The sequence below is a fragment of the Lagopus leucura genome, unplaced genomic scaffold, assembly GCF_019238085.1.
Source record: "Lagopus leucura isolate 7727_CA_CO unplaced genomic scaffold, USGS_WTPT01 Super-Scaffold_100052, whole genome shotgun sequence".
Lineage (NCBI taxonomy): Eukaryota > Metazoa > Chordata > Aves > Galliformes > Phasianidae > Lagopus > Lagopus leucura.
In genome coordinates, this window is record NW_024962298.1 from 449,737 (window position 1) to 460,891 (window position 11,155).

At 60.5% G+C, this 11,155-nt stretch overlaps 3 protein-coding genes across 7 annotated transcripts in view; 2 read left to right on the plus strand and 1 right to left on the minus strand.

The window, feature by feature from the left end:
* CSNK1G1 (casein kinase 1 gamma 1) overlaps positions 1-6,195 on the plus strand; it is an 88,253-nt gene extending 82,058 nt beyond the window's left edge. For all 5 annotated transcript variants that reach the window (XM_042885770.1, XM_042885766.1, XM_042885769.1 and 2 more), the window contains one exon: positions 3,114-6,195. In XM_042885770.1, the coding sequence (XP_042741704.1) occupies positions 3,114-3,168 (55 nt within the window). In that variant the 3' untranslated portion in view covers positions 3,169-6,195. The remainder of the gene's footprint in view (positions 1-3,113) is intronic.
* Positions 6,196-7,792: 1,597 nt separating this feature from the next.
* On the plus strand, positions 7,793-9,132 carry PPIB (peptidylprolyl isomerase B). Its single transcript, XM_042885771.1, has 5 exons — positions 7,793-7,948; positions 8,066-8,179; positions 8,250-8,343; positions 8,502-8,686; positions 8,761-9,132. Exons 1-5 carry the CDS (start codon positions 7,793-7,795, stop codon positions 8,881-8,883), a joined length of 672 nt encoding a protein of 223 aa, XP_042741705.1. The 3' UTR covers positions 8,884-9,132.
* A 22-nt stretch (positions 9,133-9,154) lies between these two features.
* On the minus strand, positions 9,155-11,128 carry SNX22 (sorting nexin 22). Its single transcript, XM_042885772.1, has 6 exons — positions 10,607-11,128; positions 10,224-10,307; positions 10,017-10,121; positions 9,853-9,947; positions 9,704-9,777; positions 9,155-9,607 (listed from the first exon to the last, which is right to left on the minus strand). Exons 1-6 carry the CDS (start codon positions 10,673-10,675, stop codon positions 9,504-9,506), a joined length of 531 nt encoding a protein of 176 aa, XP_042741706.1. The 5' UTR covers positions 10,676-11,128; the 3' UTR covers positions 9,155-9,503.
* Between the last annotated feature and the right edge of the window lie 27 nt (positions 11,129-11,155).

Sequence of the window (11,155 nt, forward strand, 5' to 3'; positions counted from 1 at the left end):
CCTTCCAGGGCCTGTGACTGTGGGGAGAAGGTGCAGAGTTTGTCTGAGGTCTCATGGCACTGAACACTGGTGATTCTCAGCGGCACCGTGGCGAGGTGGTATGAGGGCTGGGGCGGGTGGGGGCAGGCATGGTGTGTGTCTGCCAGTCTGCACTGCATGTTTGCATGGCTGCAGTGACATGCTTTCATCCCACCTCTGTGAACTAATTGCTCTTTCTTCCTTTCTGTGTTTTTTCTCTACACTCTCTGTAGCTGCCTGAAAATGCTCAACTTGTGGTGAGTCCCTCTCTCCAGTCCACATGCAGGGGGGAGCGGACCAGACTAGACTGGGGTTGGCAAAATCCAACCAACCAATCCATAAACAGGCACAAGCTCAATGCCAACCCAGGGCAGTTTGGGTTTAGGACCCTGCTGAGCGCTTCTTGGGGAGGGTGCGGGCCGAGTCTGAGGGCTGCGTGAGGCCCAGCAATCAGACGGATGGCTGAACCGATCCGTGCAAAAGACAAATTCTCATCCTTTTCTATTTGGCTTCCCATCTCCCCCAAACTGTAGTGCCCGTGAGCAGATGATGCCTAATGGAGCTGGGCAGACTCGGGAGCAGGCTCGCCTAATATCTTGCAGGACTTCCTCGCACAGATATGAAGGAAAAACCCTGCTCTGGTGTGGAGGGGAGGGAGCAGTCGCTTCCTGGGAGAGTTCCTACAGAGAAGCACAGCCAGGGCCCGCAGTGATAGAGGGGGTATAAAGCAGTGGCATTCATTAGTGACATTAGTGACAGGCACTAATGACAGAGCCGCAGTCTTCAGGAGATGGCCGCTTTCCCAGCAGCAGGCTGAGGACTGGGGGAGCACCGCAGCTGAGCTGGCTCTCGGGGAGAGCCCATCCAACCCTCTGGTTTGGGATCAGCATCGCTCCGGGCCCAGCTCCTTTGTACGTACCGTTCATCAGGCTCCCGAAGCTGCAGTTCTGGCCCCGAGGAGGCTGTGATGCGTTCCCTCCCTCCCGTCCCCTCTGTGGCCGGGGCTGCGATGTGCCTCCAGCATCTCCTTGAGGCCCAGGCGGCACTCTGGGGTGGGTGGGAACCTTGCAGAACAAGGTGATGCCTCTGTGGGTCAGGAATGTCCTTGCTTGATGAGAGACTGACCCGCCTCTGCCCTGCTCTCCATAGGCATTGCCTCCGATACCTCTGGCATCTCTGGCTTTTCTGTATGTCGTAGTCTGGGGCTGTTCTCTTGGGCATTGTCTGCATGCACAGAGATCACATTCTGTAGTTGTCAGCCTGCCTTATCCTTTCGTTTTGGTGTTCTGCCTCTGCCTGTCTGACCTGCCAGGACTTCCTTTCCTGAACCCTTCCCTGGACCTCTGAGTAACACCCTAAAAAGACGTGAGTCTCAAGGGACCACAGCCAGTCAGCCAGCTCCCTCTGTACAGTGCCCAAGGAAACGAGCGCTTCTCAGCCCTCTTCTCTCCTTCTTCACCATCTGCATGTGAAATCATAACTCGTGCATTGTCATCATCTCTCCCCATAACCATCCCTTCCCTTACTTACCATCACCCATGTCATGAAGGAAGGTGGCTGCCATGGGAGGGAAATACTGCTGTAGGTTAAACCCAGAGAGGGCAGCAGGAGGACTGGGGCAATAAAATGCACCACCAGTCTTGGAGCAGGGGGTGAGAGTGCCGGTAGCGTGCAGGAGCCTGTGCTGGGTGCAGGAAGCTTCAGAGCATGCTGTGAGTGTCACAGGGGGTCCTGGGGATGGAGTGCTCCCAGCTGACAGGTTGCTCTGGGCCTGTGTTCCTGGAAGGACAAGCGTGTCATGGTTTTTCTCGGCTCCCCTCCACACTGGGCCTGCTATGAGCGCCTGAGAGGAACCCAGAGCCAGATTGTGATGTTACACTTCCCCTGGCAATATGTCCCTGCAGGAGCGTGCCATGGGCAGTTGCCCTCCCGCCACTGTGGCTTTGAGCTCCGTGTGTCACAGGGCTGCAGTCTCCCAGCAGACAGTCAGTGCTGGCTTATGCGGTGGTGTCGGCCACCGTGGCTTCTGCACCCCGAGGTAAGGGATAGGCTCCTCCTGGGGTAAAGGAGAGCGTGAATCTGTTCCCCCAGAGGAGCACAGAGCTGACATCTCGGAGCTGCGGTGGACCCCACCGAAAGCAATGCGGAAGTGCTGTCACAGTGTTTTCGAAGGATTTGGGTCTAGCCGTTGGTTAAAGAAGCTTGTAGGAAAAAATGGTGTTTGCATACTTGCGCTGCTTAGCTTCACGCCTGTTCTGCAGCCTGGAGAGGTGGGCTTTCCGCGTCTCTCCAGAGATGGCTGTAAATGGCAGAAAGATCCGTAGCTCAGGAGCAGAACTTGCACAGAAGTAACACGTTTCCTCTGTGCAGAGGGTTCCTGGTGAGGAACAGGCTGAGGGTGGGAAGGCAGACGCACCTCTAATGCCCAGTCCCTCTGTAGGAAGGCAGCAGGGCTAGGAAGCCTGGATTCGGTGTGATGCCACCAGTGAAACCACCTCTGCTGGAGGTTCAGCTGTGCTGAGCGTTCTTCCCTCCACCTCAGTCTCCACTCTCCATCCTTTTGCTTCTCCTAATCCCTGGGCGCTGCGCACCTCCCTCGCCTTAGCAGAGGGGAGAAGCAGGTGTTCTGCACCAAGTAACACTTTATCAAAGGTGGAAGCTCTGGGTATCGTGAAAGGTTCAGTAAAGGAACCTGGTCCCTGATCCGAGATGTCTTTGGCACCTGTCTTTTTAGTGGGCGGTGTTGAACCCGTGTGTCTTGTAGCCGGGGAGCACAGCCAGGGCGGTCCTCGTGCCCTCCGGACCTCCCCCAAGGTCTGGCCATCTGGCTCCTTGTCCCATTGCTCCCCACGTGGCTCCTGGCGTTCCTGTGCTGGTCGAGCCTGTAGAGGAGGGAAGGGCCATGCCCAGCCGTCTGCTGGCAGCGCCCGACCCCCGGCCCATGGTCTGGGCACGGCGGCCATCCACATGCCAGCCGCTGCTGACCTTGTGGGCAGGTCCCCGGGCTGGGGCCGGGCGCACGGAGCAGCCGGTGCATGCGGGGGGACGGCAGTGGGGCTGCGCGGGGCTGACTGGCCTTGTTCTTTGTGCTCCAGGTGCTGCTGCTTCTTTAAGAGGAAACGGAAGAAGACGGCTCAGCGTCACAAGTGACCGGTGCCTCCTGGGCCTTGCAGGAACACCACGTGCACCTGCGGCTCCTGCCCTGGCTAACTGGAAGAGGCTTCTCTTTAGGGGGAGGAGGAGGCATAGGAGGAAGAGAAAAAAAAAACACAAACAAGTGACATTTTAAACCAAAAAGAGAAGAAAACGTTCCAAAACAAACCACTCTCGGGTGGATCTGCTGAATGGTCTCCCTCGTTCACTCCAAGCCTGATGCTCCTTTTGGGACCAGGACTGTGGCTGGCTCAGGTCTTGGTCGCCCCGGGAGGGGGGCTGGCTGGCTGACCCTCCTTCCCGTTGTTTACGGCGAAGGCATCGTTCATGCAAACCTGAGGACTGTGCTTAGTTCCTGCTCACTTTACCCCCCTCCCTCCCCTGCGCTCTCTGCTCCTCCGCCCTCCTCCCTCCTTAATTAAGAAACGAAGCACCGTAGGCTCAATTGGCTCTCGAGAGGGCAGGAGGATGTGGTCGGGGCGCGAGAGTTGCGTGGGAGAAGGGCCTGACTGCTGCAGCAGTACGACACAGGTTCCCTTTTAGGCTCCTTGGGAACAGTTACACTGTAATGTGCAAGCTGTGAGAAATTTGCAATCTACTGTTCCAGTTAGGTTTCCTGGCTCCCCTTGACACCTCCCTCCTCTGACGGTAACAGAGCAATGTGGATTGTTTTAAAGAAACTGACGTCGTTGCACTTTTTATTATTTTTAGCATTACAGATGCACATTGTATCTGTGGATTTCTGCGTGGACCAGTGGTGCAAGCGCAGACAGACATTCAGCTGGGAACGTTGGGGTGCAGAGAGTGCCCTCGAGTGGGGATGTTGATGACATCCACACAACCCTTGTGCCAGTTTGGGGTTCCTGGAGCCCGCCCTGGGCCGTGCGCTGAGGAAAGCATACTTGAATTTTCAATCACCCTTTCCAGCTGCCAGTGAATGTCCCCACCATGGTTTCCTACACCGTGCCTGACCCAAGCAGCCCACAGACGTTGGCAGCAGAGAGAGGCAGATCAGGGTTAACATAACTGGGAGCTGGTGCTTCCCAGACCGCAGGCATCTCAGTGCAGGGCCAGGCAAGCACGCGGCCCTCCCCAGCCTTCGGTAGGGTGGTTGTGAACACGCACCTTCCCTGGGGAAGTGTGAGGAGCAAAGCTTCCCAGGCAAAGTGGCAATCCTTCACTGCCTTAATACTGATTTCATCTCCAGATGGTTGGATGGCTTTGACTGGAACAGCCTTGATGTCCTCCCTGCAAGCTCCCAGCCTATGGGGAAGCCACGGTTCGCGTGCAGGCCAAACACACAGCTAGCAGCTAGCAGGGCACCTGCGACATGATGGCTTGTGTCCTGCTGCCACGCTTCCCAAACCGGAGGAGGCTGAGGCTGCTCCTGGACGTGGCAGGGTTGTGGAAGAGCTCAGGCAGTTTTGGGGGAGTTTGTGAATAAATAGATGCTCGTGCTCTGTGTTTCCATGTGTGCCATCTGACTGCACTGCAGCTGTTCGCTTGAGGGATTTCACTAGCTGTAAACATGGGCTTGTGCTCCCTGGGGAGTACGGATGGAGGAGAGAGAGACGAGACCTCACAGCCTGTTGTGAGTGGTGAGCTGTGGGCTGGGGCTTGTGGCGTGGCACCCCAGGAGCTACAGCTCCCTTCCTCGGCAGCCGGGCCGGGTGTTGCTCCTCGTGCTTCCTCGAAGCAGGTGTGAGGTCAGCACAGGAAGGCATTGCTTCTGTGCCAGGATCCCTCCGGGCCATCCTTAGCCATCTTTGCCTCTTGATGCCTTACCTGCTGGAGCGCGGCTCTGAGCATGGCCGCTCCTCCTGTCCCCAGTGGCCCCTCACGCTGCAGCCTGGCTCACTCTTTGCTTGCACGTCCTCTGGGAGCTGCACACACCCTCATTCTCGCTCTGCAAAGTGCTTTCCTCGGGGCACACCGCAGGCTGGGGCAGGGATGGACCTTCAATCACCTGCACGCAAGAGCCAGAACAGGCACTTTGTCTCTCTTCCCCTCTTGCTGGAGGGAGGACAGGGATCAGCCATGTTCCACCCTCCCCGTTCCGACCTCTGCTGCCTCCCTGCAGTTCCGTGTCTCTGGCACAGACATTCCCCTCTCTGCTGTAGGAAACCATGGTTTGGCATCTTGCGGGGGGAAAGGGGCACAGGCGCTCCCCAGGAGCAGCCATGCGTGCTGCAGATGGAGCCGGGCCTCGAGACACTTCTGTTGCTGCCCTCCCAAGCCCCACTAAGTGCCTGTCACCAGAACTCGATTCCTTCTGCATCTCCTGCCGTGTTTGGTCATTCCTTGCTGCGTCCACCCCAGGAGCAGTTTGTAGTTGCAGCATCTGTAAGTGTTTGCAGGGTGAGGGAGGGCTGGGGGAGAAGGGGCCATCTCAACAGTTTCTGTTCTTAAATGTTTTTTTTTTTTTTTCCTGTTGTTACTTATTTGTTTTTTTGTTTCTGTTTTTTTGTTTTTGTTTTTAAAGTGAATGTATTTGATTGTTTAGAAACTTTCCTGACCTTGTTTTTAAATGGGTTGGTTGGAAAGCTGTTTCACCACGACCCGCTCTGCTTATCTCTGGAGATACGATGTTCTTTTAATCCTATGATGATGTGTTTGTAGGGGAGGACGGTCCCCCCACGGCATGCTGGTAATGCTCACTTGTACCAAGCCCTCTTGCACTATAATCGTATGTTGGACTCTTCGACAGGGCAAAGGTGGTGGTTTGTTTTGTTTTGTTTTTTTAAAAAAAGGAAAAAAAGCAGGTTAACAGCAAGTCCTGTGTGTGAAGCTCCGCCATCCCAGGGATGGGAGGTGAAGAGAGCCGAGCCGGGCCAAGCCGGCTGCTGCGTGCCGGGCAGCAGGCAGCACAGCCAGCAGGGAGAGCTGCGGCCCTGCTGGGAGAGCCGGGCGGGGGGTGCCGGGCAGTGCCCTGCCAACAGTGCGATGCAGTCTTCTGAGGCGTCAAGTGAGACTTTTTTTGTTTTTTTTTTTCAATAAAACATTGCACTGCTGCATTGTTCTCCATGAACAGATGTGCTTATTTCCCCCTCACCAGAAACACTGCTTGCTTAGATAATGTTTCCTTTCCCTCTGCTTCTCTTGGGCTCTCTTGATAACCCTCCCTTCTCACTGGACCTTCCTAATGCATTGTGCTTCAAAGCCACAGGCAGCTCAGTCCCACAGCAGTGGTGGCACCCATTTCTTTTCTCTCTGTGCCCCTATGTTCCCACCTTAGCCAGGGATCCATCTTGGGACTGGCACTCTTGTACATCCTCATCAGTGACACAGATGATGGCACCGAGTGCACCCTCATCAGTTTGCGGATGACACTGAGCCGAGCGCTGCGCTGGATACGACAGGAGGAAGGGATGCCATCCAGAGGGAGCTGGGCGGGCTCACAGAGCGGGACCACGTGAACCCAGGGAGGTTCAGCAAGGCCAAGCCAGGGTGCCGCACTTGGGTCGGGGCAATCCCAGCTGTGAGCACAGATGGGAGAAGGTCTCACGAGAGCAGTGCTGCGGAGAAGGACTCGGTGGTTCTGGTGGATGAAAGCCACAGACGCGGCAGCAGCGTCCATTGGGGGCCGGAAAGCCACCGGCATCCTGGGCTGCACCAACAGAGGGGTGGCAGCGGCAGGGAGGGGACCGTCCCCTCTGCTCTGCCCTCGTGAGGCCCCAGCTGCGATGCTGCGCCCAGGCCTGGGGCTCCCAGCGCAGGAAGGGTGCGGAGCTGCTGGAGCGGGGCAGAGGAGGCACGGAGATGCTGCCAGGGCTGCAGCACCTCTGCTATGGAGACGGCTGAGGAGCTGGGGGTGTTCAGCCTGGGCAAGAGAAGGCTGTGGGGAGACCTCAGTGCGACCTTCCAGGACTTGAGGGGAGCTCAGAACAGGAGGGAGAGCGGCTCTGTACGCATGGCAGACAGCAACAGATGGGACGAGTTGGAACGGCTTTGAACTAACAGAGGACACTGGGGTGAGGTGTGAGGAGAACACTGCGGGCACAGAGGCGGTGAGGCACTGGCACTGCTGCCCAGAGCTGCGGGTGCCCCATCCCTGGAGGCGACCAGGACGCGGGCGGCCCCGGGCAGCCCACAGCAGGGCTGGAGCCGTGCGGCTGTGAAGGCCCTTCCATCCCGCCGTGCTGGGACTGCAACGCTTCCTTCCCTAGCCGGGCAGCAGGTCGCCACCAGGCGTTTCCGTCAGCAGTTGTTTCTGGTGACAAACGGCCGGGTCCGGATCCCACTACGTAACGCCGTGCCGGGGCCGCGACTGCGCGCACTGAGCGCCGAGGGCAGCCGAGAGCAGAACAGCGCCGGCCACCCGGGGATCCCGCCCCGACTTCCGCCCGCTCCCATTGGCCGTAGCTGCCCCGAGCCCGCCCCCTGCCCGGCTTCTGCCCGCTCCCATTGGCCGTAGCTGCTCCGAGCCCGCCCCCCCGCCTCGCGGCCGCCGCGCCCCGTGCCCGCTGCCTATTGGCTGCGCCTCCGCCAGGCGACGTGGCGGCCGCCCTACGGCTCCGCAGCGCCCCCCGCCTCCCGCCGCCGTTGGTCGCGCCCGGGCGTTGAGCGCGGAGGGGCCGGATCGCACCACCTCTGCCGGGGGGGGGCGGCGGGGAGGGGCCGGATGCAGGCGGCGCGGCGGGCGCTGCGGCCGGGCTGCGAGCGGCGGAGGATGAAGGCTTTGGTGGCGGCGGCGGCGCTGGGCGCAGCGCTCCTGCTGCTGCTGCCCGCCGCCTCGAGGGCCGACGAGCGCAAGAAGGGCCCCAAGGTCACGGCCAAGGTCGGTGCGGGCGGCCGGGGGTCGGGCCGGGCCTCGGTAACCGGCGGGCTGGGGGGGAGGCCGGGCCTCTGCGAACGGGTGAGCCCCGGCTGACGGCCCCCGCTCCCTCCTCTCAAGGTGTTCTTCGACCTCCGCGTGGGAGAGGAGGATGCGGGCCGCGTCGTCATCGGGCTCTTCGGCAAGACGGTGCCCAAAACGGTGGAGAACTTCGTGGCTTTGGCCACCGGGGAGGTGAGGGCCGGGCCGGGCCGCCGCGCGGGTCCGCAGCTCTCCGTGCGGGTGACCGCCCGGTTCTCTGCAGAAAGGGTTCGGCTTCAAGGGCAGCAAGTTCCACCGCGTCATCAAGGACTTCATGATCCAGGGAGGGGATTTCACCCGCGGGGACGGCACCGGAGGTACGGCAGCACGCGGCGCTCCCGGCGCACGGCCCGGCTCCCTCGCGGCCGCCGCAGCCCCGCGCTGCTCACGTGGCTCCGGTCCCCCCAGCGCCGGCCCCGAGGAATTCCCGGGAGCGCCGCGCAGCCCGCTTCCCTCCTTTTCCTTTTCTCTTCAGGGAAGAGCATCTACGGGGACCGCTTCCCTGACGAGAACTTCAAGCTGAAGCATTACGGCCCCGGCTGGGTGAGCATGGCCAACGCCGGCAAGGACACCAACGGCTCCCAGTTCTTCATCACCACGGTGAAGACGCCGTGGCTGGATGGCAAACACGTGGTGTTTGGCAAAGTGCTGGAGGGCATGGTAAGGGCGTGGGAAACCAGGGGTGGAGCTGCATGCGGCCACTGTTGTCCCTGTCACACGGCTGCTTTCCCCAGGACGTGGTGAGGAAGGTGGAGAACACTAAGACAGACAGCCGGGACAAACCCCTGAAGGACGTCACCATTGCTGACTGTGGCACCATCGAGGTGGAGAAGCCCTTCGCCATCGCCAAGGAGTGACCCATCCCAGCGGGCTGGAGCTGCAGGGGGCCCCGTGCCGCAGAGACCGGCCTCCACGGGCTGCAGGCTGCCCTTCTGCCCCATGTGCATTCCCCACTGTCCCCAGTGGCATCCCGGGGTGTGGTTACTGAGGCCCCATTCCCAGCCCCTGCCACCTCCCTGGGGGCAAGATGGAGCCCTGCTCCACTGTCCAACACTTTTGTAAGAAGCACATGCACCAATAAATGTGACCAATGTGTTTTTTATAAACTTGCCTGTGTTCTGCTCTCTTGAGGGGTCAGCCCTCCTCGCCCCTCGCCTGTCTCAGATCAGCCTCCACCCTAGCCCTACGTTTTCTTGGCAGAAACACAGAGCCAGCTTTGGGCAGCACAGCCACAGTGGTTTATTGTTCCAAAGCCCAAACACCGAGGGTTTTTTTTCCAGTTAGGGTTCTGCCTGCAGGGACTCCTACAGCAATGCCATTGCAGGGCGGTGGCTGGCAGAGCTCCAGCTCTCCAAACCAAGGCATGTGGTGTTAGAGAATGCCACCGCAGCTCCCAGCAGGGCTTTACCCCCTCCCGTGGAAGGTTTTACTGCCACGATCCTTGGTGTGACACCACTGCTGGAGGTGGTGGGGCTGCTCAGGAGCCCAGTTGCCCCCGGGGCACAGCTGTGCAGGGTGGGCAGTGCCATGGGGTATAGAAGCCGTGCAGCACCCCGCTCAGCACGGTGTTGGGGAGCACATCTGCAGGGAGAGGCGCGAGTGCAGCTTTGTGAAGCCCAGCAGCTCAGAGGGCAACGCACAGGGGGACTGCAGGGCCACTCACATCCCGCTCCTTACCCATGGCTGGTGGCCATGCGTAGGGGTCAGTGTGAAAGCCAAGGACGGGCCGCTGGGAGGGCGAGTGGCTGACACTATGGCAGGAGAGGGATGTCAGTGCCCAGCAGCCCCTGTTGGCTCCCAACCCCTGGGGAACCCTGCAGACTCACACAGGGCTGCAGCCCTTGGGCTCCTGCTGGCAGCGCCGCACCTTCAGGAAGTCCAGCACATCCTGGGGCAGTTCCTCATTGTGGCACAGGACGCCCTGGAGTTGGGACAGGGGGGGTGTGGGCACAGCTGGGGTACAGATGCCACCGCCAGCCCCGTGTCTCACCTGGATGTAGAGCTCCAGGCCCTGCCGGCGCTGCTCCAGCACCTTGGGCACCCAGTTGGGGACTCGCCGCGGGGGGAAGTCGGGCACCTTGCAGCTCTTCTTGATCTGGGGCAGAGCAGGGGGTGTGGGTGCCTTGGCTGCCACTGTGGGTCCCCAGGGAAGGTCCCTGGCTGCAGACCCCTCCCCCTGCTGGCACCAGGTCCTCACCCGCTTGTGCAGCGCCTGGAACTCGCTGTAACGCTTCGCCACCGTGTGCCGCCGGCCATTGCAGAGCACCTCCACCAGGAACACCTGCACCTCCTCATCCTCACCCTCATCCTCCCGGGGCAGGAGCCCCAAACTGCCCCATGGGCACGCAGGGGCCCCCAGGGCAGGGCGGGAGACAGGGGGTTGCAGGGACCAACACGTTGCCCCTCCCCCCCCCCCCCCCCCCGCCCCTTCATCAGGGTCAGCAAAGCCCCTGGAGAATGTGGGACCACCACGACCACCACACGGGGCAAAAAGGGACCGCTGTCCCCAGGAATAGGTGGGGACCCTTGGGGACAGGCACCATCCCAGGGCAGGCAGGGACCCCCCCCAACGCCCCTCACCGTGTGTGCCTTCTCAGGGCTGCGCGCCGTCACCTCTGGCTCCGCCACAGGGATGGAGACTATGATCATCGCCCGCCACCGCTGCCAGCACCGGATAGCCACCCCGTCCTGCCCCGGCTGCTGGGGACTGGGAGAGCCTTGGTGCTCTGCAGCCCAAAGGTAGCACAGGGATAAGAGGAAAGGAAAGTGGGAAGTCAGCACAAGCGCGCTTTTCCCTTTTCTTTCCGTCGCCTGTAAGACTCAGTATCAGTTTTGATCAGCGCTGCTGCAGCCCCAGAGCCAGCGCTGAGGCAGCCTGTTATCACAGGGATGGGGGAGCATCGCAGCCTCCTGCAGAGCAGCTCCAGCCCCGGGCTGAGCTCAGAGCCTAAAAACAGCAGCCGGGCCCTGGTGAGAGTCAGGGCTTAATCAACAGCCGGGACAGGTGGCTGGGTTGTGCCAAAGTCACGGGGCTCACGGTCACAAAGCACAAAGCCGGAGGCAGCACCACCTCCCTCGCATCCCTGCAGCCTCTTCCCAGCAGCCCTGGCCCCTCCCTGCCCTCTCCCC